Source organism: Pipistrellus kuhlii, unplaced genomic scaffold (assembly GCF_014108245.1).
Source record: "Pipistrellus kuhlii isolate mPipKuh1 unplaced genomic scaffold, mPipKuh1.p scaffold_m20_p_124, whole genome shotgun sequence".
Lineage (NCBI taxonomy): Eukaryota > Metazoa > Chordata > Mammalia > Chiroptera > Vespertilionidae > Pipistrellus > Pipistrellus kuhlii.
This window is the reverse complement of record NW_023425432.1, coordinates 254906-282147: the sequence shown is the minus strand read 5'-3', so window position 1 is coordinate 282147 and position 27242 is coordinate 254906. Positions and strand designations below refer to the sequence as shown.

Here is a 27242-nt window from a genome sequence, read left to right as displayed (position 1 = left end):
AGCAAAGTTTATTTTATACTTGTTCTCTGGTCTGAATGTTTCCTGCAAAGTAACACAGAGTAGTATTGGATTTGACCATAATTTTTTTCTTAAAAAAAATAATTTTCTTATTACTGTGTTATTGCTGTATTGTATTCTCTTCTTGCCTGTCAGGTTTATAATTTTCTATTTAGTATGCTGTGTTTTGTTGTTGTTGTTTGTTTGTTTGTTTGTTTGTTTTAACTTGGTTCTGGCCAGGTAGCTTAGTTGATTAGAGAGTTGTTTCCATATGCCAGCGTTGCAGTTTTAATCCCTGGTCAGGGCACATACAGGAATCAAGCACTGAATGCATGCATGAGTAGAAAAACATATCAATGTTTATCTCTCTCTCTTTCTCTAAAGTCAATGAATAAAGATTTTTTTAAAGGTGATTGTATTGTTTTTTTAATCAAATGTGTAGTTTATTCTTTTTTTTTTTCTTTCAAAGAACCAGTTATTGGAGTAACTTAATTCCGATTTTGTATCTATCAATATCTTTCTACTTTTAATTTTATTATTTCTTTGACTTCTCTGTGTTTCCCCCCGCCCCCCAAATTTCTTAGAAACTCAGTTCACTAGTTTTTCCTTTGCTTCATTTTTCTTTCTTTTCTTTTTTTGCTTTTATTTACACTTTCGGAGTGGGGCCATGTATTTTATTTATCATGGTAAATATAGTTACTATTGATCGGTAGTTCCCCTCTGCTCCTATTAGTCTTTGAGCATCTTCAGGGCAGAGACTGTTTTTTCATCATTTTTGTGTATCTCACATATTGCAGGCACTCCAGCAGGTTTTTAAATTTTAAATTAGATTTGTGTTTATTGTAAATCAGTACCCCATGATTCTTCTTCTTCTTTTTTTTAATGTAACAGATTTTACTACTTCTTTTTTTAAAATATATATTTCATTGATTTTTTTACAGAGAGGAAGGGAGAGAGATAGAAAGCTAGAAACGTCGATGAGAGAGAAGCATCGACCAGCTGCCTCTTGCACACCCCCACCAGGGATGTGTCTGCAACCAATGTACATGCCCTTGACCGGAATTGAACCCGGGACCTTTCAGTTCGCAGACCTACGCTCTACCGCTGAGCCAAATGGGTTTCGGCTATCCCATGATTCTTTATCCCCTTCTGGAAAAATCTGTATGCATATAAAGAAAGCATGTTTTTGTTTTTGTTTTGTTTTGTTTTTTTGTCCTGCTACTTAATTCTCTTGATAGAACCATGCTATTTTTTATCTACTTGAGTGTTCATGTCCATAGTTTCGTTAGGAACTGTGTTTACTTTATCTATTTTGATTTAACAGTAGCATGTAGAAGCCTGCAATATCTCAATATATATTCTAAAATAAAAATTGTCAGGTTATTTTCATATTCTATGGCCATGTTGTTAGTTTATTATTACTTAGATTTTCCTTATTAATATTTTTATATTTTAATTATTTTTCTTTGAAATCTGATTTATTAAATTACTGTACTAATAAACTGCTTCTCTTTCCTTACCCAGGCATGATACACCTTTGTCATCTCTTTTCTTGAGTTGGTTTGACATTTAACATTGATTGCAAGTGTGACTCAAACGCAATAGATTTAATCTAGCAAGTGACCTTCCTTATTATTGGACTGTGGTAGGCAGAGCAATGACACCCGCCCCCTAATATTCCCTCATCATAATCCTTAGAACCTGGTAGCATGTTCTGTTACCTGGCAAAGAGAAACTAAGGTAGCAGATGGAATTAAGGCTGCTAATCAGCTTACGTGAAAATAGGGAAATCATTCTGGGTCATCTGGTTGGACCCATAATCACAGGTCTTAAATGGAGAAAAGGGAGGTAGAAGAGTAAGGTCAGGGTGAGTCAGTATGAGGAGGACTGGATTCTCCACTGCTGGCTTTGAAACTGGAGCCTAGGGCCATGAGCCAAAGGGCTATGAGGCAACCTCTACAAGTTAAGACAGGGAAACCCTCTCCTAGAGTCTCCAGAAGTTCATAGCTCTAGTGACGCCTTTATGTTAGCCCAGTGAGACCCATTTCAGATTTTTAATATCCAGAACTGTAAAGTTAATAACTTTGTGCTTTTTAAGGCACTAGGTGGGTGGCAATTTTGTATGGCAGCAATAGAAAAACAATAAAAGGACATTCCACCCTATTTCTATTTTACAGCCCTAGAATTTGAATTGGGAATTATATTTTGTACTACTATTTTTATCCTCTTGTAAGTTCTTTTTGTATCATTCCTATTTTTTATTTTATTTTTATTTTATTTTTATTTTTTTTAATTTTTTTTCGTTATGCAAAATACAATTTTTTAAATAAATTTTTATTGTTCATATTATTACAAATGTTCCTTCCCCCCACCACCACCATTGCTCTCCTCCACCAGGTTCCCACCCCACCCTCTGCCCTTTCCCCACTCCTCATTGTCCTCATCCATAGGTGCACAGTTTATGTTCAGTCTCTTCCCACATCCCCCTCTCCCCTTTTCCCCAAGAATCTTCAGTTCACTCCCCTTCCATACCTCTGATTCTATTATATTCAACAGTTAATATTTGTTCATCAGATTTTTTTTTTAATTTCCTTGGTTTTTAGATTCACTTGTTGATAGTTACGTATTTGTTGTTCATAATTTTTATCTTTATTTACTTTCTCTTCTGAAAGAACCCCCTTCAGCAATTCATTTAATTCTGGTTTGGTGTTGATGAACTCCTTTAGCTTTTTTTTATTAGTGAAGCTCTTTATCTGACCTTCAATTCTGAGTGATAGCTTTTCCGGATAGATTATCTTTGGCTATAAGTTCTTACTATTCATCACCTTCAATATTTCTTGCCATTCCTGTCTGGCCTGCATGGTTTCTGTTGAGAAATCAGCTGACAATCGTATAGGTGTTCCTTTATAGGTAACTACCTTCTTTGCTCTTGCTGCTTTTAATATTCTCTCTTTGTCTTTTGCTCTTGGAATTTTAATTATGATGTGTCTTGGAGTGGTCCTCTTTGGATCCCTTTTGTTTGGAGTTCTGTGCGCTTCCTGGACTTGTAAGTCTAATTCTTTCACCAGGTGGGGGAAGTTTTCTGTCACTATTTCTTTCAGTATGTTTTCGATATCTTGCTCTCTCTCATCTTCTGGGACCCCCATAATTCTGATGTTGGTTCGCTTGAGGTTGTCCCAGAGGTTTCTTACATTATCTTCAATTTTCTGGATTCTCTTGCCTTCTAGCTTCTGTGGAGGAGTGTCTTCTGACTCTTTATGTTCCAAATCTTTGACTTGATTCTTGCGATCTTCCATTCTGTTTTTAGGACTCTGTATAATATTTTTTATTTCAGACAATGTATTCTTTATTTCTTGTTGATCCCTTATCATTTCTTGTTGATCCCTTATCATTTCTTGTTGATTCCTTATTAATTCTAGTTGATCTCTTTTCATATCCTCATAGGTCTTATCCATCTTTTCTAGGAAATTCTTGAAAAACCTTATAAGTGTAGATTTGAACTCTATATCCAGACACTTTTTGTCCTCCATTTCTTTCATTTGTGATCTATTTCGTTGTCTCATTTCGCAGCTACAGATGGGGCAGAGTATCAGGGTGGAGCCTACAGCCTTGGCTTCCGTCAGCCCCGCCCTATGCGGCTCCTGGGTCTCAGGGTCCTTCAATACTCACTGAGAATGCCTCTGAGAGAAAGGTGTCCTCGATTTTCACCGGCTACCAAACAGTCTAGGCTCTTCCCCAAAGAGCCCAGTATTGGGGTTCAGTTCAGTTGGAAGTGAAGTTGGAGGTGGCGTTCAGAGCAGTCTGGAGCCCCTATCTCCTTCCCACCAGGGCAATTCCGCGGCACAGCCAACTGTCCCTTCTCTGTGAGAAATGTGCGCGCTGCCGGGACCTCCTTTTGCCGCTCCCCCGGGGCTCCGCCTTACAGCCCACCTCCCTATGGATGAGCCTGGTTCCCAGGGGTCTGGCCTAGAACTGGGGTTCAGAGCAGTCAGAACTGTGGCCCCACACAGTCGGAGCGTTTATCTCCTTCCTGCTAGGGAACGCCAGCCAGGCACTCAGCCGCCCTCCTCTCCGGCTCAGTCCTCCGCGCGCGCCGCGTGTCTCTGTACCTTAGGCTTTTACAGCTCCTCTGCGCTTCTTTCTGGTTTTCTCCTTGCTTCTCGTTGTAGAATTTCCAGTCAGTCGACTTTCCTGTAGTTCTGGGTAATGTCCATTTTATATTTTAGTTGTATTTTATTGAAATTGTTGTGTGCAGCTGCGGCTAGGTGTTTACCTGGGCAGCCATCTTTAACTATCCCTATTTTTTATTTTCATGTAATATGCCCAGAACTCTTATTTTTTTCTTTAGACTATCTCAAAAAATAATATAGTAATCACTTTTACAACATCTTACACATTTTGGTACTTTTATTTTTATTATTTCAAGTACTCTTTTATTAAATGAGAAAACTCTCTTTTAGGGAAGATAGTGAATTTAGCTTACAGGTTTTATCTCCCCCTAACTCATCTATATTTTTTTTTAAGTCTGAAACTCCTTTAGAAAACTTTTACCTTTACATATTATCTAATTTACTTATGAATCCTATGTTTATCATTCTCCTCTCATTTAATGATATTCTAAATCATTTCTTTCTTTCTTTTTTAATTTCAGGATCCCACAGTGATTTAATCTAAAATTTGAAGGGAGAGGTTTGTTTCTATATAAAGTTAAATAGGATTGCCTGGATAGGGATTTGTGCCCAGAAAGAAAAATGGAATGGAGCCACAGGGAACAAGAAAGTTAATGACATCACCAGCCCACAACTTCTGTTCTAGTTACTGAAAAGAGGACTGGGGCTCCACTTCCAGCTCCATATTCACTTCCAGTCAAACATCGGTTCTCAGTTCTTCAATGTCTCCCATCTTGAACAATTCAGTTCTCAACCAAGTTGTTCATGGAAAAAATGTCTTCATTCTTTTGAACAAAATTTCAGTTCTGACCTGACAATCCTTTAATGTTGACATATCAGCATGAAAAAATGCATCTCTCAGGCCACTAACAAAGGAGAGAATGTGAGTCAGTTTACAATGCTGTGAATATTTGTGTGTTGTTTTCTTGTCTTTCTTTCCTTTTCTTTCTTGTTGTTGTTGTTGTTGTTCTTCTTCTTCTTCTTCTTTGCTTTTGTTGTTGGTGAAATGGACAGTTAGCACAATTACAAAACATAAAGAGGCCATTAAGAGTGCTAATGTGCTAATGGTGTGAAAGAAACAATGTTCACAGGCAAACGAAGAGGTGGAAAAACTTGTTGATTTGATAAAAGGAAAAGCAATAGGGAGGTGACAGTATATCTGGGACAATTATATGTGAAAGAGGAAGATGCTAACACCCAGTGCTGAAAGTGATTTGTTTAAGACTAGCAGGGAGTGGTTCCATAAATTTAAGAAAATAAGTGTTTGTTTATAGATTTAACAGTGCATTAGACATGTACTATATATAAGAAAGGTTAAACTAGAGAATCAGCTAGGGATCAGGAATGGATTAATTCAATTTACATTATTTCAAATGGGAAAAATGATTCCATTTTCTAACAAATAGCTTCTGGGAACAGCCTTCTGGAACAAATTATGTTTGAGGACCAAGGTTCCACTGTGTTTCTTTTAAATATTTGTTTTTAAGTTCATCATTTCTGGCAATGATATGCATTGCTGAATTTGGTTGACAAATGGGTTCTGATTTTCTAGACTTGGTAATTTCCCCCTGTACTTTCAGAGAGAAAAAGTCATCTCAACTGGCTATTTCTCTATTTGTGGTGCTCACTCCATTTTTATTAGTTGTGGATCCTCCCTTTCTTCTCCAAAGTCTAGGGTTGAAATCGTTCCGTTGGCATCTTTCAGTGGTAGCTCTCTTTTTCTTTGCAGCAGCGTGTAAAAGCCTCCCATTATCTTTGAGCATTAATAATCACAGGTAACATATATCTAGTGCAGCAGTTATCAAACTGTTTTCCACAGACACCTGGGGACCCTTGAGAATCTTTCCAGGGGTCCACATGTCGCAACTATTTGCATAATAATACTAAGACATGCTTTGCCTCCATCTCTGGGTTGACATTTACACTGATGGTACAAAAGCATTGGTGGGTAAACTGCTGGCATCTGAGCACAAATCACACTGGTGAGAAGAAACTGTACAAGTCCTCTCTGGATTATTCACCAGTGTGCTTGTAGTTAAAAAATAAATAAAAGGTAGCTTTACTTAGGAATGTTCTTGATAAAACATTAAAAAAATAATAATCTTATTCAATGTTAGCCCTTGTATATACATTGTTTTCCTATTCCATGTGACAAAATAGAAAGAATACATAAAGGCCCTCTGTTATACACTGAAATACAGTAGTTGACTCAAGGAAAAACACTTATGTACCTTAGTTGCAAGCTGCTATTTTCATGGAACATCAATCTGGGACTGTAGTTGTTTGTATTAGGGTATTTGATAGAAACTTCCTCAAAAAATGCAAATGAACCTGTCACTTCAAGGAAAACAGCTGATGGTGTTTTTGCGAATGGTAAAATTCGAGCTTTCAAGGGAAAATTAGAATTTTTGAAATGTTATATCCATCACCGTGAGCTTAAGAGTCTCCTAATACATAAAATATTTCTGATAAAGTGGGTTGTGATAATAACTGATATGATATTTTACTATTGTATGGTGAAATATGTCAACATTTGAAAGTTCTTTATTACTCAGTGAGCCAGTATTTTCTAGAAGCTCATTGATAGAGTTTAAAATTCCACACCACAGTCAACCTTCAAGAAATTATCACTGCTTCAGTTTTGGTGTCCTATCAAAGAAGAATATCTACTATTATCTGAAAGAGCTATTAAAATATTTAGTTCTTTTCTAACTACATATCTCTGTGAGGCCAGATTTTTTTCACATGCTTGAATAAAACAACATATTGCAACAGAATGAATGTAGATGTTGATATTAGAATCTAGGAGTCTGAAAAGACACTTAAAAATATTGCAAAACTATAAAAACAATTTTGGAAAGTTGTTTTAAAAATTATTTTACTTGTACTAATATATGAATTTATTATTTATTTTTAAAACATTCTTTTTATTTTTTTGTATTTTTAAATATGTTTTTATTGATTTTTAGAGAGAGAGGGGAGGGGAGAGGAAGAGAGAAAAACATTGATCTGCTGCCTCCAGCACACCCTCCACCAAGGCTCAAGCTCGCAACCCGGCATGTGCCCTGACCATGGGTCGAACTGAGGACCTCTTGGTGCATGGGACTATACTCAACCATCTGATCCAGGGCTATTATTTATTTTTAATTAATTTTTTTCAACAAAAGTTTAAAAATTTGATAGGTATGATGCATAAAAACAAAGCTGTTTTAGATCCTTATTAATTTTTAAGCCTGTAAAGGGATCCTGATATAAAATATGTTGAGAACTACTCATTTAGTGCTTTACACAACACCCTTTTCATACTCATGATATTACATTCAAAATCACCTTATGGGGTACATATTATCCAGATTTTGTAGAGCAGAACACCACAACACAGAAAGGAGATATATATATATATATATATATATATATATATATATATATATATATATATATCCGAAACTGGTTTGGTTCAGTGAATAGAGCGTCGACCTGCAGACTGAAGGATCCTGGGTTCGACTTTGGTCAAGGGCATGTACCTTGGTTGCGGGCACATCCCCAGTAGGGGGTGTGCAAGAGGCAGCTGATTGATGTTTCTCTTTTATCGATGTTTCTAACTCTGTATTCCTCTCTCTTCCTCTCTGTAAAAAATCAATAAAATATATTAAAAATAAAAAAAGAAGAGGGTTCTTTAATTTACAAGTTTTATGAAAAATTTCCATATCTATTTTATATTGATTTTTTAGTTTAATTTCATTGTGTTTAGATGTTTACTTTGTCTTACTTCAATCTTTTTAATTTTGAAGAGGCTTGTTTTATAGCCCAGAATTCAGTCTGTCTTGGTGAATGTTCTGTGTATACTTGAAAGGAATTTGTATTCTGCTGGTATTGGAAGGAATGCCTTATCAATATAAATTAGATGAGGTTGGTTGATAATGTTATTACCATCTTGTATAGCCTTAATAATTTTCTGTGTGTTTTATCAGTTATTGAGAGAGAAATATTAATTTCCAATAATAATTGTGGATTTTTCTATTCTCCTTAATATTTTACTAGTAAATATTAATATTTTCTACATGTATTTTGAAGTTTTGTTATTAGGTACATAAATATTTACAGATGTTAGCTCCTTTTTGGAAAATTTATCATTATGAACTGCCCCTGTTTGATACTATACCTTGTCTTATATTGGAGTAGGTAGAATGTCCCCCCAAGGATATCCAGGCCCTAAGCCTTGGAACCTAAGAATATGTTATGTTACATGGCAAAGGAGATTTTGCATATGTATTTAGTTTTGCAATATTAGTTTATATTGCTTCCAGAACAAATTACCACAGATTTATTATCTCAAGACTACAAAAATTACAGATATAGTGTGGCTCAGTTGGATATTCTGCTTACAGGCCTTCTGACACCTTGATTTTGACCTTGTGAGGCTTTAAGCAGAAGATCCAACTGAGCCATGCTGTATCTGTACTTCTGACTACAGAACTGATAGATAAGTTTTTGTGTGTATACATATATAACATATTAAATTAATTTTAAAAAAAACCTCATTAGCTCTTGTTTATATCAGCCTATAGTAAAATTGGTTTTGTTTATATATTTTTGCTTAAAGTTACAGAACCTATTAATATTAACTGAGGACTTACTATATTTCTTTCTGGAGTCTCTGGGGATTGATTTGTTTCCAGACTCATTCAAGTTGTTGTTAGAATTTAGTTCTTTGTGGTTATAGGGCTAAGGAACCTATTTCCTTGCTACATGTCAACCAGGATTCATTCTCAGCTTCTAGAGTCTGCCTGCATTCCTTGGCTCATGGACCTCTTCCTCTGACTTCAAAGTTGGTGAAGGCAGGTCAAGTCCTTCTCATGCTTGAAATCTTTGATTTCACTTTCTGTATCATCTCCCTGACTTATCTATATGCAGCCTTTTGCTCTTAAGTGCACATATAATTGCATTGGACCCACTTGGATAATCTAGAATAATTTCCCTATTTTATGGTGAGCTGATGACCTGATTAGTAACCATACTTCCATCTGCAAAGTTACTTCAAGGTAGTACCTAGATTTGTGTTTGATTGAATAATCAGAGAACAGGAATCTTGGGGAACATCTTTAGAATTCTCTGCCTACCACAGTTACAGACTTTACAATAGGAATAGTACCATGGATTATCCAGGTGGACCCAGTCTAGTTACATGAGCTCTTAAAAGCAAAGAACTTTCTCAAGAAGCAGGAGCAATATGGCAGAAGGAAGTGTCAGAATAATTCCAAGCATGAGAAAGATTATTTAAAAACTATTCTTATTTCAGAGAAGAAGGGATAGGGACAAAGGGATAGGAAAATCAATATAGAGAATCATTGATTGGCTGCCTCCTGCATATTCTACATTGGGGATCAAGCCAGCAACCCAGGAAAGTGCCCTGACCGGGAATTGAACTGTGACCTTCTGGTTCATAAGTTGACACTCACCCACAGAGCAATGCCAGCCTGACAAGTTTGAGAAAGATTTGATATGCTGCTGCTGGTTTTAATATTTAAAGGCATATGTGCAAGAATCAGAGGGAGAGAGAACTCTAGAATATAAGAGTGACCCCCATCTGACAACCAGCAAAGAACCTGGGGTCTCAGTACTACAACCACAAGAAACCACAATGTCAACAACCTGAATGAAGGAGATCCTTCCCAGAGTCCCATAATAAGAGCCCAGCCAACTGGCATCTTGGTTTCAGCCTTATGATACTCAGAGCAGAGAAACCAATGAAGCCTGTCTGGACTTCTGACATATACAACTGTGAGATAATAAATTTGTATTACTTTAAGCTTCTAAGTTTGTGGTAATTCGTTACAGCGTAATAGAAAACTAAAACATGTTAATGTCATTCACTCTCACTTTCTTTTGGTTAGTGTTTGCTTGGTATAACTTTTTCTGTATTTTTGTTTTTACTTTTAGTGTATATGTGACTTTATAGATAAAGTGGGTTTCTTAATGATAGCATTCAGTTGTCTTGCTTTTTAAATCCAATCTGACAGTCTTTGACTTTTAATTTGTATTTACATCATTTACATTAAATATAATTGCTCATTGGGTTGGGTTTTAATTACTACTTTCTGCTGCAGCCTGGAAACTGCCTCCAGACAGTAAGCTGGGACAATAATAGAATGTGTTTATCTTCTTTGTTTTCTTTCTTTCCTTCTGCCATCAAGGTCTTTCACTGCCTATTGTCTAGTATCTGAAAACAGTTTTTTTCTCTCTTATATTTTGCCTAGTTTCTTATATAAGGTGGGGAGGAAAACCCTATAACTCGTATTAAATGAAAAATAGAAGTCATCAACAATGTAATTGCTAATTAATATTTGAAGAATATACTCCTCAGGAAGTTCCTTTTATGTGTGTTTGGGGAGAGAGAGAGAGAGAGAGAGAGAGAGAGAGAGAGAGAGAGAGAGAGAGAGAGAGAGAGAGAGAGAGAGAGAGAGAGAGAGAGAGAGAGAGAGAGAGAGAGAGAGAGAGAAATTTACTTAGTCATTAAAAGTATAATACATGTACAAAAATGTTACTGTATATGATCATGACAGATGGCAGCCTCTTAAAATTTATTTTTAAATTAAATTAAATCTTTATTGTTGAAAGTATTACATGTCCCCTTTTTCCTTCATTGACCCTTTCTAGCCTGCCCTTGTCCCCCACCCCAGGCCTTCACCACCATATTGTCTGTGTCAATGGGTTAAATCAAATAATTGAATCAAATAATTAGCAATAGAACTTGACCATTCCTAAACATGTTATTTTTTCCCAGTCTCCAAGATTTGGTATGGCTAGTTCCTTCAGCTTAGCATGCTTCCTAATCTCACATTCTTTCCTGCCTGGCAGCTTTCCACATATCCCCAGGAACCAGTTCTTCAAGGGTCATCACCTCTGCTTCCCAGTGCCCATATTTTCTCTTATGGGCTCCCATCCACACCCTGCTCCATAGCACCATCATGGCATATTTCATGCTGTATTACAATAATATGTTTCTGTATGGACTCCTTCAACATGGGAGCCCTGGAAAGCAGAGAACTGATTTTAGTCTTCTTTATGTATTTCTTATCTCTTAACATAGTATGTCTTCTACATAGAACTTTTCAACAAATGATTGTTGAATTAGTGATTCTTTTCATGTGCTGAAAAATACTGCTGTTATTATTCCCAATTTCAGTACCACATATTTGTAAATATGAATCATCTTTAATAATTTTACTTTTCTCCTAGTAAATTCCTCATCTATGCATGTCTGCTGCTATTCTCTGTGCTATTGGCCCTTCGTCTGGATGGCATCATTCAGTGGAGTTACTGGGCTGTTTTTGCACCAATATGGCTGTGGAAGTTAATGGTCATTGTTGGAGCCTCCGTTGGAACTGGAGTCTGGGCACGAAATCCCCAGTATCGGTAATACTGCTTTATAAAAACCATCGGTCTCTATCCTGAGGGAGCAATATCTTGTTTTTCACTTTGAATAAAATAAAGACTATTTTCTTATCTACCTATCCAAGGTTTTATTAGAACTATTATACAGGCACACTAGTCTTAAGTTTTTAAAAATTAAGTATTTCTAGTCTTAAGTTTTTAAAAATTAAGTATTCAACATGCATTTTTCTTGCAAAAGCAGTGTTATTTTGGGTAGTTTATTTCCTAGCTAGCCCACAAAAGTCTATGTGATCTAAAGTTCATGCCAAATATAGAAGAACTGTTATAGCCATGCTAGACTAGGAAGTATGAAACCACCATATTTGTAGGAGCAGTTCTATAAACCAAAGTTCTAACTCTGATCATCAGGGATATATCTTTCTCCAATTCAGTCATGGACCTGGGGCTCTCCTTGTCCAATCTCTTAGTCCTGGGGTTTTAGGACTGTAATCAATGTGGAGGAGCTAGTTTGGCCAGGAAACAGTGAGTCTTGAAACAGGGAGAGATGAGGCCCAGATGTTGTGCAGGAGAGCAGAACCTTTGAGAGCTGGGCAGGTGTGTGACCTTTACCTTCAGCTCTTTTGTGCCCTTCTTCTTGGATGGCTCAGCTGATTCAAGTGCCTGGACTTGATTCACTCCAACATGTAGCCTGGAGCTGTGACGTGTTAGAGTCTCTCTTTTCTACCTTGTAGATACTGGAACTTCAGAAAGGATACAAAGAGGGAATTGAGAGGAGGGCTATTCTGAACCTTACCAGGATGGTGAGAAGTGAAGGAATGCCCTGTAAGGGAAGAACACATGTAGCTGCTCATGTGAGAAAAGTGTAGACATTGTGACATCTCAACTTGTTTAATTCTTGGTTATTGACATTAAAATAAGATTTAGATTATGTAAAACATATTGCCACATACATGTCCAAAAACTTAAACACAGCCACACAAAGAACCTTGATAGATCAGGGACATTCAAGTGTACCTGTTTTAATGTTATTGGGTGGGTTTTCCCCCCAGATTATTTGTGTGGCTGCAACTTTTTTTAATGAGATACTTTCCAATATCTACATTTACTACCCCCCCCCAAAAAAAATCACCGAACATGTTAGGTTCCACTAATTGAGATTTAGAAGCTATTTGAACTTTTCTATCTTCGTTCAATTTAATATTTTTAGAGAAAAGAAATGAATTGTTTGTGTGTATTTGAATGTACTGAGTGTACTGAGTATACAAATGTGGTTGTTCTAGTGTCAACGATAGTCAAGGAAACATTGTTGGGTTTTATAGAAATAACTTTATTTTCTCTGTGTCCTAAACTCAGTTGTATTTATCATCATCAAGACACTTCATAAATGTTCATCTATATTTTGAATGAAACATTGTAGGCCTTCCAAATGTATTATGAAGCATTTTCCTGATTAGTGGCCTTATTATTTTTCTGTTGTTCATCTGGTAAGTTCATGCATGATACTTAGACAGCTAATTAAACTGATTTTGTTTAAGAACAGTTTTAACTCTTTTGCTCTTCTCTCTTTCATCTGCAGGTGTTAATTCATCCTATTGGAATAGAAAGGAAAATAAAAAGGCATTAATACTTTTTACTTGCATTTTAAAATAGCACCTAACCATAATTAATGTATTTTCTTAAAATATAACCCACAATTGTTCATAATGCGAAGGTTGTTTTTATAGCATTGCATGAAATGTGATGTACATGGTTTTTAATTTGTTAAGAAATGAGGATCATAAAATTTAAGGAATATTTGTCAGTTTTTAGCAATAGACACAATCAGCTTCAGTAATCTTACAAGTAGTTCAAAGTTAGGAACAAAAGTGTTTTGTACCCTTTCAGGGAAATAATACCTGTGCTGTTACTTCTGATAATATCCTTATATAGTTAAAACTTTGTATGGTTTGATTGTAATGTTTATTTCTTATCATGCAGTACTATTTCTGAAAGATCGCCTATTAAATATTAAGTTTAAGTTAGCTTTCTACCTGATATTTCCTTTGCTTTTTGTCAAATTTACAAATACAACTCACATTATCAACCTAAGTTGGTATTTTCCCTGGACTGCTTGCTTATTATGGAGTCTGAACTGAGGGTGTTTTTCTTCTTCTTCTGTCCCTTTTTAGAGCAGAAGGAGAAACATGTGTGGAATTTAAAGCCATGCTAATTGCAGTGGGCATCCACTTACTCCTGTTGATGTTTGAAGTGCTGGTCTGTGATAGGATTGAGCGAGGCAGCCATTTCTGGCTTCTGGTCTTCATGCCTCTGTTCTTTGTTTCCCCGGTGTCTGTTGCAGCTTGTGTTTGGGGCTTTCGACATGACAGGTCATTGGAGGTAAGATTTCTTATATTTAAGAATGATTAATTATTATAATGTAAATTTTTACCCTTTGTTATGGAAAGATTAATCATTAACTCTAGGTCACAGTATATAAGGAGGCAAAAGACCAGGGAAATAATCACATTCTACTTTCTTGAGTTAAAACACTGATTTTCCACCCAGGTCATCAGCCTTCATCCAGCTTCACATCTTTGCCTATCTACCTGTTTCAGTCAGCTTCTTGTGAGAAACAAAACCAGCAGGATAGATGCAGATATAATTGTAGTTATAGATACAAATATAAATGTAAGATTTAGTTTAAGGGCCTGGCTCATTCAGGGAAGGATCAGGATTGCATTTCAGTTCATATTAATTGAAGTGCATAGAAGCTGTGGGTCCGAAGTCCTATACAGATTGGTTCAGGGGAAAATTGGACATTGTTTTGAGCTTCATGGGTAAAAAGTGGAAGAAGGAGATGGCCATTGGGTTGGAAGGGAGCTGGAGAGTGGCTTACTTAGGATGTGTGAACCTGGAGAACAAGGTGCCTACGGAGAGGGAGAGTGATGGAATGTGGGTCTGTGACAAAAAGAGGTAACAGGATCTTAATCACCAGGAAGAGCTTGATCTTGAACATGGAGAGTGATTCCTCTACTGCTGGCTGGACTGTGAAGGCAGAGTACCCCTGAAGGCCGATTTTTACCCTCCACTTCTTTCCCAAGATGAACCAATCCAGACACTTCTCTGCACTGCCCCTATGTGGCTGCTTGCCATCAGTATTAAAATTTCAGGAGGGAGTATGATTAAGGAAAAAAATGTCTAAAATGACTCCTGAGGAAACAGTAATTTGAGCAAGGTTGAGAAGCTGTAAGTGAAATTCTCCTTTCTCCCCTGCAACCTGTTGCCTGGTTATCTCTGTATGGCACCCCTCCTCACCCCTTGTTCCCCGGGAGTCTCATTGGAGACCTTTGTCTGTTCTCTTTCTTCCCTGCCTGTCCAGTCCATCCTCTCTCCTGGGGAAAGCCAGTCATGCTTGTGCTTCAGCACTTCTCCCCTTCTTGTTCCTCTAAGCATTCGCTCCTGAACTTATCCACAATCTCTCTGGTAACTGGTCTCTCTTATCTGAACAAGAAAACAAAATGACAGTTGCAAAACCCTCTCAGTCCTCTGGCTATTGTGCCTTTTCCTTCAATTTTCAAAAAGGCCCCCTGAAACAATTCTGTTCTAACCTTGCACTCCCTATCCAGCTCCTGCACACCCTAAAACTGGCACTAAACACCCTCTAGCCAAATCCTCACTTTATTTTTTTTCAGGCCACCATCCACTCTGCAGCTCCTGGTCCTTTGACCATTCAGCCACCTCTATATCCTGCTCCATTGCTGTTTCTTAGGGTTCTGGTCTTAGGTATTTTCTGTCCTCACTCTGTATACTTTGTCTGAATATCATGTGTACACTTCTTGTTTCCACTGCCACTTATGTGCAGTCAGATCCTAAATTTATATTTCTAAACTTAGATTTTCCCTCTAGCTCCAGACTCCATATTCAGCTTCACCCAAATATGTATTCTCTATATTGGTTAAAGGCACCATTCCTACCCAGTAATCCTACCTTTCTATGTTATGCCTCTCTTGCTTTGCACATTTTTCTATTACCAGAGAAAATGAAGTAAAACCAAGCTTTAAAAATCACTTGCAAAAGATTACATTAAATAAAATCACTGAGCTAAAATATTCCAGATATTGCCTATTTGGTTCAGTATTTCTCAGTGGCAGATGGGGTACGCAGTTGGCTTTCTGGATAGGAAATGTTTTGTTGAACAGGACTGTCCTATGCATTGCAGGACCTCTTCCCCTAGTCTTTGTGACATTCAATAGTACCCCTGCATAGGCCTTGCCCCTTCAAGGGAGTAGCTGTCGCCTAGGTTGAAAAGTACCAAGTTGGATAGAGGCTGAGAAGGAGGTTTAAGAAAACTAAAAATTTGTTACTTTGTTTCTTAAAACTAAAAGCATATATGAGGAATGCATTGAGCATGAAACAATATTTTCCTAATGCAGAGTTATAGAAAGTCAGTTGTTCATATAGTCACACTCTTGGCATTCCTGCCTATAAGAAAAAGCATGATTTGGAGAGTTGATCTCCCCATTGGTTCTTGGGTCCCAGAAGAAGGAGAGCCTACATTTGCTAAGGGTTGTTTGGGAATAGGCTCACACAGAGTTGTAAAAAAAAGAGTTAGGATTGGCCCTATGCATGTAGGGGAAGAGATGGTATTTTCCAAGCAGAGGGAATAACAAAACATATAAAGGCAGAGGCAAAAGAAAGTCTGTCATAGTGAGCGAATTATGGTAGCTCCAATATGATTGGAGCACAGTGTTGTAAGCTGCAAAGTTTTTGGAGATGAATAGTGGTAATATTTGCACAACAATATAAATGCAAAGATGGCAAGTTTTATGTTGTATGTATTTTACCACAAGAAAAAATACATGCCTGGAATATAAAGTGGAAAGGAAGACATTGTGGTAATTGGCAAAAAGGGAGGCTTCATAGAAGGATTAGGCTGAGTAGGGGCCAGATCTCCAGTCCTCAAAGCATGTGCTGAGCTACCCTAGTTCCATAGTGAACTCACAGGGTACAATGAAGTAGTGATCATTTTTTAGGGAAAACCAGTGATAGGGGACACCATAGAAGCTACTGGCTCCAAATAGTTTATGGTTTTAGTCACATGACATTCCTTTTGATAACATCACAGAAGAAGCTGGGTTGTTGGCTGTTTCTGTGATGAGAAGGTATTAGTGTGCAAAAATTGGTATGGGGAAGAGGTAACAAGGGTGGAAGTTGTTGAGAAATCATTCAGTACGCAACAGACACACCTATCCCATTAGCAATTAGTTGTGCTTATTTAAGAATGTTTTTGATTTATGTGAGTTTTTTTAAAGTGTATAGTCACCTTTATTATAATTCATAAATATATTAGAAGTGGACCTTAACAAGTGGACCTTCTCATGGGCTTCTGCTCTCTGTTCATCAAGTTATGCGATTAGAAAACCAACTTTGAGGATGAAAAAGACTAAGTACCATTTTAGTCTCAATTTTTTTGCCTTACACATTCTGAAAAGTTATCTGGTCCTTCTAGGTCCAGGGACCATACTATCTTAACATACCTGTCCATGCTCAGTGCCTTATATAATTACTTATAAATTTCAATGGGCCACCTGGCCAATGGAACATTCTATTAGTCTACCAGTTAATGTAGACCCGGGGCTATTGACTGAACATTTGCATCTCTGTCCTGTTCCATTTTTTATTCCAAAGGGCAGTTACTTATCTTCAAAAAATAGCTATCACTTTAGAGGACCCCAAAAGCATTATCAACTGCCAAAAAAGGTGAGACAGCTTCTCTTCTTTCCCCAAATCAAGTTATTTGGAATCTTGATTGAAGGCAAAACGAGATACGCAAAGCAAAGGTCTTCCCCTAAAAAGCTGTGTGAGATTTTTTAAAATGACTACTTAGTATATAGATACTAATTTTAGATCTAATTACTTAAATAAATGGAACTGTTAGGTACTTTTTTTGGTCCAGAAGCCTACAAAAGAATTTCTGAGTCACTAAATGTCATATGAACTGTGAACTTTTGAGAAGTCCTGGCCCAAATCCAATTGCCTATATGATTTTACTTTGGTAGGCACTGGTGAGTCACTGAAAAGCAGTGAGCACTACAGGCAGAAGGCAGACAATCTGGCTGGGGACCAGCGGGCCTTCAGGTCTGAAGGCTGGGCAGCTTATTGGAGGGCTGTTGGAGTACTTTGGAAGGTTAGGGATGAGGAGGGCCTAACTAGGCAATAGCAGTTGTGATGGAGAGCAGGCAGAGGATTCAAGAAAAGTCTGGATAGTAGAGAAAACAGGATGTGGTGACTGAAGAGAAGAATCTGGGAAAAGGAATATAGGGTGCTCTATAGCATCATGCTTTGGATAATTAGGCCACAGCAAGATGGGAGGCTATCAAAAGGGGTGGGGCAAGGTAAATGGGTAAAGATATGGGGAATAATGAACTCAGTTTGGGACTGGCTTCATTTGAAGTGCCTCAAGGAGAGCTGGGTCCATGCAACAGCATGAGGACTAGATTGAAAACAGATATTATAGGACCAACCAATTGTTGGTAATGCAAACCAAGGGTATGGATGACATTTCTTCTCCCCAACCACTAGGGCAGAGCAAGTGAGTGAAAACATGTGTTTGTGTCTATGTCTCTAGTGGAGAGAGAAGACCAAGTTTAAGGCTCTGGGAAGCATCACCATTTGAGGAGAGGAAAAAGGACTGAAAAGAACTGTCAGAGTAACCAAGAGGTGGGCAAGACTGTGCACTGAGACCCTAGAAGGAGGAAGGGGTAGTCAGCAATATCAGATGCTGCAGAGATGACCAATAAGATTTGAACTGAAGTGGTCTGATGCTGCAGAGGTTATTGGCCACCTTGATGAAAGCAGTTTTTGGGTGGTCGTCAGGGTGGAGGCCAGGTCACAGTGTGTAGAGCTTGGAATGGCAGGGGAGGCCATAAGGCTTAAGTATCCCTGATGTCTCATAAAATTGGATGGTCATGGAAAGAGAAAGCTAGAACTAGGAGGACATACTGGATAAAGGGGAGGGTGAGTGGTCTTTGGGTTCCTTTGGGTTCCTTTGTGTGTAATGGAAATAAGTTGAACTTGTTTCTGGGAAAGATCAGTGGAATGGGCAGAGTTAAAGATGCAGTAAAGTATTTATAATTGATGTCTTGATGTGACAGGTGCTGAAGGAGCCAGAAAGAAATGGGTGGATACAGAGATGAGTTCTGGGTACAAGAAGGAAATATAGGTGTGGTTAGGAATAGAGGTGTTTGTGGATAGGGGCAGGGAGGAAGCTTAGGGAGTCCCATAGATTGCCTCTATACTCAGCGATCCTGGAAACAAGGTTATTGCCTTGGGGGAGCATAAAAGACAGGGAGGGCACTGAGCAGAGGGGTCAAGGCAGGAAGCCAGGGGCAGGTTTCTCCTAGTCATAGCACTGCTGTGCTCTTATGTGCTAAAAACCTGGCAGTCCCAGTGCAACTTAATAATAATAAAACTTTTACTGCATTGTAATTTTCATTGCTTTTTAGTATATTAGCCAAATAATTGCAGTATTTACTTTTACTTTGTTTAACTGATCTTCTCTTGACTTTTAGTTAGAAATCCTGTGTTCTGTCAACATTCTCCAGTTTATATTCATTGCCTTAAGACTGGACAAGATCATCCACTGGCCCTGGCTTGTATGTAACATTTTAAATCTTTAAATAAACTTTTTCATTATGAAAATAATTTGTGTTCATTGTAGAAAATTTTGTCGTTTATTGTTTCATAATGATAGTTGAGAACATACCTTCTGTCATTTATTGTTTCATAATGATAGTTGAGAACATTTCCTTCAGATTTACCTAACACTTAGATTTTGGTCTTACCAAAATTTGTTTCCTCCATATCACAACAAAAAGTCTGAAACCCAATTATTGTTGTCTAGATACAGTACCCTGAATATGTAGGATGTTCTCTTGACTTTTAGTTAGAAATCCTGTGTTCTATTTTGTATAATTTTGTATCTTACTAATTTTGTTAATGTTTCATAAACATTTTCCCATATCAATAAAAGGTCTTTAAAAACATAACTGTTGTCGAAACCGGTTTGGCTTAGTGGATAGAGTGTCAGCCTATCAAGGGCATGTACCTTGGTTGCGGGCACATCCCTGGTGGGGGTTGTGCAGGAGGCAGCTGATCGATGATTCTCTCTCATCGATGTTTCTAACTCTCTATCCCTCTCTCTTCCTCTCTGTAAAAAATCAATAAAATATATATTTTAAAAAAAACCATAACTGTTAAAGTTCAACTGGTGGAAAATGTTCTTCAAATGCATTTATCAAACCATCCCCTTATTTCTGACTATTGAGGTTGTTTCCAGTGTTTCAGCATTGTAAGTCATGCTGTAGCATATATTTTTGTGCATAAAATTTCTGCCTATTTTTTTCATTGTTTTTAAAGACCTTTAGGATATATTTATATATCCATCCTACCTAATAAAGAGGGAATATGCTAATTGACCTTACTGCCCTGCCCTCAAAAATGGTGGCACCAAAGCCAATAAGGAGGAAATATGCTAATTGACTTCTCCGCCTCATCTTCCACTGCTTATTGTGCATTTTTAAAAGTTATATTTTTATTGATTTCAGAGAGGAAAGTAGAGGGAGAGAGAGGTAGAAACATCAATGATGAGAGAGAATCATTGGTTGGCTGCCTCCTGCACACCCCCTACTGGAGATCAAGCCCACAACCCAGGCATGTGCCCTTGACCAGAATCGAACTTGTGACCCTTCAGTTCACAGGCTGATGCTCTATCCACTGAGCCAAACCAGCTAGGGCTGGTTGTGTAATTTTTCACACAAGACATTTTCTTAATTCACATGGTTTACCTTTAAAAGAAAAACCAAAAGAAAAAGATAGAGAAAAAAAGAGAAACTATTTATTTGGTAACAGGAAAGAAAATAAGGGAACATATGTTATCTTCACAATGACTAAAGACAAGGCTCATCACTTCTGCCCAAAGTCTTTGATAAAATATTCAAAATAGAAAATATTGTCCAGGCACCCATCCTACATATTCAGGGTATTGTATCTAGACAACAATAATTGGGTTTCAGACTTTTTGTTGTGATATGGAGGAAACAAATTTTGGTAAGACCAAAATCTAAGTGTTATGTAAATCTGAAGGAAAAAAATAAGAATAGGAGTTGTGAATGTTTTCTGTAGATGAACAGAAGAATTTTTCTAGGCCCGATCCTGTGCAGGTCCCAGCAGATGAAGTAGTCTGCTTGCATATTTACCACAATGATCAGGGAGAAAAATTAGGCTGTTAGGACCACTAATATTTCACCCACAAGAACATGCCACTAAGTGAGAGTCTGTCACAGGGAAGAGACTGTGCATAGACTCTATAGTAAAATCTATGATCAAGAACTCCACTCAGGAGGACTAAAAAATCATACAACAACTCAAGTCATTGGTCTAAAAAAATAAAATGTAAACCCAAAGAACTGTTAGAAGAAAACATAGGAAAAAATCTTTGGGACTTGGAATTAGGTGAAGAGTTTCTGGAAATAACACCAATAACATGGCCCATTAAGAAGCTTGAAAGTGAAATGAAATTAATGAAAAAACAGGTTACAGGCTAAAATAAAATATTTGTAAAGCACAGGTCTGACCAGGAATTTGTATCCAAAACTTCTAAAGAACTCTTAAAAATAAAAATAACCAAACAACCTAATTTAAAAATTGACAAAATACTTGAACAGAACATTCACAAAAAAGATATACATATACTGAATGAGCACATGAAAAGGACACTGTTACCGATTAGGGAAAGGTAATAAAAACCAGGATAAGGTACCACAACACACACACACACACACACACACACACACACACACACACACATCAGAATGGCAAAGATAACACAGTTATCAAGTGCAAAGGAACATGGACACTCACACATTACTGGGGGAATGCCTAATTGTATACATACTTTGGAAAATGGTTTGACAGTTTCTTATAAATTTACCATGTGACTCAGCAGTACCAACCATGGATATTTCCCATAGAGAAGTGAAAATGTACAGCCACACAAAAACCCATGCAAATGAGTTTATAGCAGCTATATTTGGGATAGGCAAAAATAGGAAAATACCCAAATCTTCCATGAGTGACTAGATGAACAGACTGTGGTATATTCATCCAGTGGAACATAACTCAGCAATGAAAAGGAATGACCTGTTGATACACTCAACAACTTGGTTGAATTTCAAACACATTTCACTGATTGAAAGAAGGGAGTCTCAGAGTGTGTCATGCTATGTGCTAATCTATAGCATGTTTTTGAAAAGACAATAGTAATAGAGAACAGATCAGTGGTTGCCAGGGTTTATAGGTAGAGTGAGGAGGTGACAGTGAAGGGACAGCATGAGGGAGTTTAATGAGGTCGAGGAGCTATCCTGTATACTACATGTATATGCATGAAAAATCATAGAATGTACACGAAAGAAAACAAGTTTACTGTTTGATAACACAAGATAGAGGGCTAATGGACGTGTCCAAGGGGGCAGTACAGGCAGAGGAGAGATCATGGGGTCCCCCCAGAACTTAGCATGTGGGCTTGTATGGACATTAAACAAGGTCTTTGTGGTATGACAGCAACAGACACAGAACCCACATGAGAGAGGAGGCAGGGACCTGGTAGCAGAGTCCTCCCAGCATCAATGTGCAAGTTAGCAAAGGACCTGTGCACCCTGGGCAGCTGAAGCTTCTAGGGCACACATTCCCCAGTCTTTGGCTATAGTACCTCTGGAAGGATGGAGAAATGGCCTGTGAAGAGGGCACATTAGGGGGAGATGCAATGAGTGTGCATGAGGATGATGTTGGCAGAGCAGGTGCAGACTGAGTTAGATCATAATCAGAGGTCTTCAAACTATGGCCCGCGGGCCACATGCGGCCCGCAGAGGAGTCTGATCCGGCCCACCAGGTTTTTTGGGCAGTGAGCACAGCCGAGGTGTTACAGTAGGAATTAGTAGTTCATATAGTCCGGCCCTCCAGCTCTCTGAGGGACCGTGATCTGGCCCCCACTTTAAAAAGTTTGAGGACGCCTGCAAGCAGCTGCAAAGCTCTTCACTCCAAGAGTAACCCATGGTGGAGCACTTCAGGGCAGGTAGCAGGTCCCACATTGAGTATATTGCGTGTCCTCTCAGCATTCCAAACATGTAACGCTGTCCTTGTTCATGCTTGTACTGTCTTCACCGCAGTGATCCAGCAAGGGATGCCTTCCCTCGGATTCTAGGGCAGAAACTAGAATACTATAAAGACATTTTTTTCTCTCCTTCTCTTAGGTTGTGTGTGTCCCCCTGTGGATTCTCATGTCCTTTCTGTGCCTGGTGGTTCTCTATTATATTGTGTGGTCTGTCCTGTTCCTGCGATCCATGGATGTGATTGCAGAACAGCGCAGGACACACATAACAATGGCACTCAGTTGGATGACCATTGTTGTGCCTCTTCTTACATTTGAGGTAAGCTTTCAGCAGCAGAATTTCTGAGATCCTTAAGACCATCCTTTCCTATGACAGCATCCTGCATACCTATAAGAGCAACCCACTCTTTCTAAATATCACTATGAGCTAACTCTAGCTAACTCTTGGAGAGTATACCAAGAGAGAATGACAGTAAAATCAGAATGTAGTTTCTTTGGGAAGGGCTAGGGACTGACAGTAAGAAATGTACTTTTCTAGGTATGATGCATCTGTATGCATCAATTTGTCCACTTCTAGGAAGAAAGTTGGATGTTGTATTTCATGTATGATTCTGTAGAGAGTTATAGGATGGGCACTGTTGACTCCTCAAAACCAGCACCAGGAGGAAGCCCCCTTAACAATGCTGTTGTTGGATACTTTGCAGGTGAATGGATATTATTTTCCCCAAAGTAGAGAGCTTCTATAGTTTCCTGTGGAGATGACTTTTCCCTTATGAGACCTTGTGAGGGAGGAGCATTATGGCTTCAGACATTGTCCATTTTCAGATGCTGTGTCCAAGAAAATCAGCTCTTTCTCTTTCTTTAGATCCTGCTGGTTCACAAATTGGATGGCCACAATGCATTCTCCTGTATCCCAATATTTGTCCCCCTTTGGCTTTCCTTGATCACTCTGATGGCAACTACATTTGGACAGAAAGGAGGAAATCACTGTATGTACTCAGTATTTCAGAAATCCTTAATGTGTGTGTGTGTGTGTGTGTGTGTGTGTGTGTGTGTGTGTGTAAGCATGAGCCTGAGGGCACCAATTAAGAAGCTTGCATGGGAAAGCTAACACTGAGGAAAATCTAGAATCTTCCAATGGAAGGGCATGCTGTCAACCTTGCTTTCCTTGCCCTGTACTACAGCCTCCATAGCAGTACACTATAGATAGCAGTACACTATAGTTTTAGGTAGGGCTGACCCTGGCATGTGGCCTGTCTGATCCCATCCCATCCACTGCAACATTAGAATCAAAGTAACTCCTTTTCAGGGGACCCTAGGATTAGAGAAAAATCCACATTGCCCATTGACTCCCAGGAATGCTCCTAGGTTTGATTTCCTTCTAGCTTTCCCCAATGTAATTCCTGACATTCCTAGGTCTTGTCAATGGTGCCCTGCTAGCTCTCTTTCCTCTTCGCTATGTGCTGTGATCTATGGAAAGGGTCCCTTCCTCACTAGACTGAAAGCTCCTTTGCATGTAATCCCTGAATACGCCCTTCTGGAAGCCAATGAGGGAGAATGTTGTGCCTAGGAGAGTCGGCACTACTCTGATGGTCCTGTGGTAAATAGACAGGAAGAGTGAACCTCAGAGAAGCAGTTTTGAGGTGGCCCAGGCTGCTTCCTGGCCTGCTCTTCTCCTGGATTCCGGAGGATGACAGAAATGCTTTCCTTGGATGTCATTCTTTGTCATACATTAGTTTATCCTGGGTAGGGGAGATTAGAGGATGTCTATAGAGTCTAGACTCGACAGGTATTCGGGATTTACTAGAATAAGTACTCAGACTGGAGGACCCCTTAGAATCATTGAGAGGGCCTGTGCAGGCAGACTGTCCCAATTTATGATTCTGACTCAGTCTGGGCTGGGCCAAGATTGTATCCCTACCAAGACCCCAGGGACACTATCACAGCTAGTCTGGGAGCCCCACTCAGAAAACCATGACTTTCAGATCTGACTTCTTATCCTTAGTGGATATTTAGGCCTTGCTCAATCTTCATTTCTAAGACATCAGGACAAACTCATTCAGGATGGAAAAGTAATTTGAAATTCAGTGCATTCTAGTATTTGAAAGATTGTGTTCTTCTTTTTCAGGGTGGTTTGGTATTCGCAAGGATTTCTGTCAGTTTCTCCTTGAAATCTTCCCATTTTTGAGAGAATATGGAAACATTTCCTATGATCTTCATCATGAAGATAATGAGGAAACTGAGGAAACGCCAGTTCCTGAACCTCCTAAAATTGCTCCTCTGTTTCGAAAGAAGACCAGGGTAGTTATCACCCAAAGCCCTGGGAAATACATCCTCCCACCTCCCAAATTAAACATTGAAATGCCAGATTAGACACCACTTCCCGGGGCAGAACGCAAGTGCACTGGGACGCATGCACTCCTCTACCTTCCTCTGCCTCTTTGTTCACCCCCCAGAACTGGTACTGGAGCTGGGGCTCCAGGTACTTCCATCTCATGCCTTGTTTGCACTCAATGCCTGCCAGTGACTCATCACAATGGGTCACACAGGTGGCAGGTGACTGGAACATGTGGTGTGGTTTGGGGTGTGTCAATGGATGTGGATGCAATGGAGGGAGCATGTGAGAGAGGGAGAAATGAAACTGATTTCTGACCAGTTGGCGATGGCTGATTAGGCCAGAGAAGTAACATCTACAGAGTTGGTTTTCAAAGTGCTAAAATGCCTATCAAGAGTGTTATTTGAAAATGTATTTTTAAGCCCAGCCAGCCTCGCTGCTTAGCTCAGATTCTCCTGTTGTGGCGTATAGTCAGTAGGAACTGTAAATAATCCTCTCTGGCACCATGTGTGTATCCACACAATCATTACTGTTTGTGTTCCTGCTGTGGAAGTAGTTTCTCTTTGGGCATGCTGACAGCAATTTTTAATGGCCCTATCAGTGAGCCCTTTCTAATGGAGTGACTTTGTGCTTGTATAGTATTTATACAAATATTTTAGCATTGTAATATATCGTGTTAAATCCTAGTTCTGTACAGTATATTCTGTTAAAGTATTTTTTTACAAGCTTGTACTGGAGACATACATCTTCTGTTGCAGAAATAGAAGTCGGTGGCGCACCTGTCCCACCCACTGTGGTGCCACCCCTTAACAGGACATCACCATTTCCCCTTGAATTTCTGCACATACATAGTAGCTGCTACTGCCAGAACAGCCAAAATAAAGCAAGAAATGATCTGTGCTTTTCTAACAGTCTGGGAATATTGGCTTGCCAGAAAATTATCAAGCATGACAAAACTAGATTACTGGACGAAGTTGCTGAGACTAGGGACAACCAGTAGAATTGTGTATATGAGAAGATCTGAGGCTTTCTGTCTGCCTTCAACAAGAACGCTTTTGGCTGGGCTTGTGCTTTTAACTAGGAAAGCAGTTGCTCCAAGAGCTGATGGTAAAACCATGAGTCAAAGCAGATCCTATAGGTATCAGCCTTCTGCCTGGGAACAAGTAGGGAATTTTTTGAAAGGAGGGTAAAGCAACACTGGCATTCTCACCCAGGAAAAGTGTGGACGGTTTAAGGTGGGCATCTGCTAACTTGTCTAAACTGGGCTTTACTGATGTCTACAATATACGTGACTCTAGCTGCACCCTGGCCTCCAGCCAGGCTATTCTGTCTTGGGAGAAGGGAAACATTTGGAATCGTGTAGATTTTCCTGCTTGGTGTGTAACAAGTGTTGATCAGCCCACTATTTTTGCTCCCTTTAGCTGTTCAATAAATTGGTTCCTCATTTTCTATGCACTCTCTATGGCTCTTGCTTTAGATATGGTCCAGGACACTGAAATTTTCTGATCCAGAGGGAAGGAAACTGCTAGCTGCCACAAGTGGCTGAGAAATGTGGTGGTGGGTGAACATCCCTAATGAGTCTTCTGGCACAGTGTGAACAGAGTTCTGCAATTGTTACACTCAAGAGCCTTACAAAAGTGTTCTGTGGTTCTAAGACAATCTTAAAGCTGAAATTGGCTATTTGGTGGTCCCAAGGCAATGCCTGGTCACATCAAGTGGTTGAATATTACTTATGAAATAAAATAGTCTATGATTTCTGTCTAGCTCACTCTAGCTGCCTGTGTGGTTTAATGAGCATTTAAATTGTGTGGCTTTTCAGCCCATGCTTCACATCAACCATCAAGGAAGTCCACCATTTGCTGGTGACAGATTATTTCCTGTGGGAGCCAAAGGCCACGGATTTAGCATTTTGAAAGCTCAGTAGGTTTTAGATTAGTTGTTAGACAAAACACAGTAGCTATGATCTAAGTATCAGGTACTTTGCTACCTAACGTATATCCATTGAATCCTTGGGACCCCATGAAGCAGGTGCAACTACTATTATCCCCATGAGTAATTAGAACTTCAAAGAGGTCAAGTAACAGGCCCAGAGTCTGCAACTAGGAAATATTAAGTCCATCTGCCAGTGTTCCCCAGACAACAATAGTATCTCCATGACACCCTTCTTTCTCTCTGCATATTGCATGTTCAGACTATACCC

General features: G+C 38.8%; 1 protein-coding gene across 2 annotated transcripts in view; it reads left to right on the top strand.

Annotated features, from left to right (window-relative positions):
• TMEM185A (transmembrane protein 185A) overlaps positions 1-26497 on the top strand; it is a 35362-nt gene extending 8865 nt beyond the window's left edge. Inside the window, exons 2-7 of one of the 2 annotated variants that reach the window (XM_036434464.2) lie at positions 11406-11582; positions 13730-13937; positions 19112-19195; positions 22850-23026; positions 23573-23696; positions 24836-26497. In XM_036434464.2, the coding sequence (XP_036290357.1) occupies positions 11406-11582; positions 13730-13937; positions 19112-19195; positions 22850-23026; positions 23573-23696; positions 24836-25080 (1015 nt within the window). In that variant the 3' untranslated portion in view covers positions 25081-26497. The remainder of the gene's footprint in view (positions 1-11405; positions 11583-13729; positions 13938-19111; positions 19196-22849; positions 23027-23572; positions 23697-24835) is intronic. The other variant, XM_045580386.1, reaches the window with a different exon arrangement.
• Positions 26498-27242: the final 745 nt, after the last annotated feature.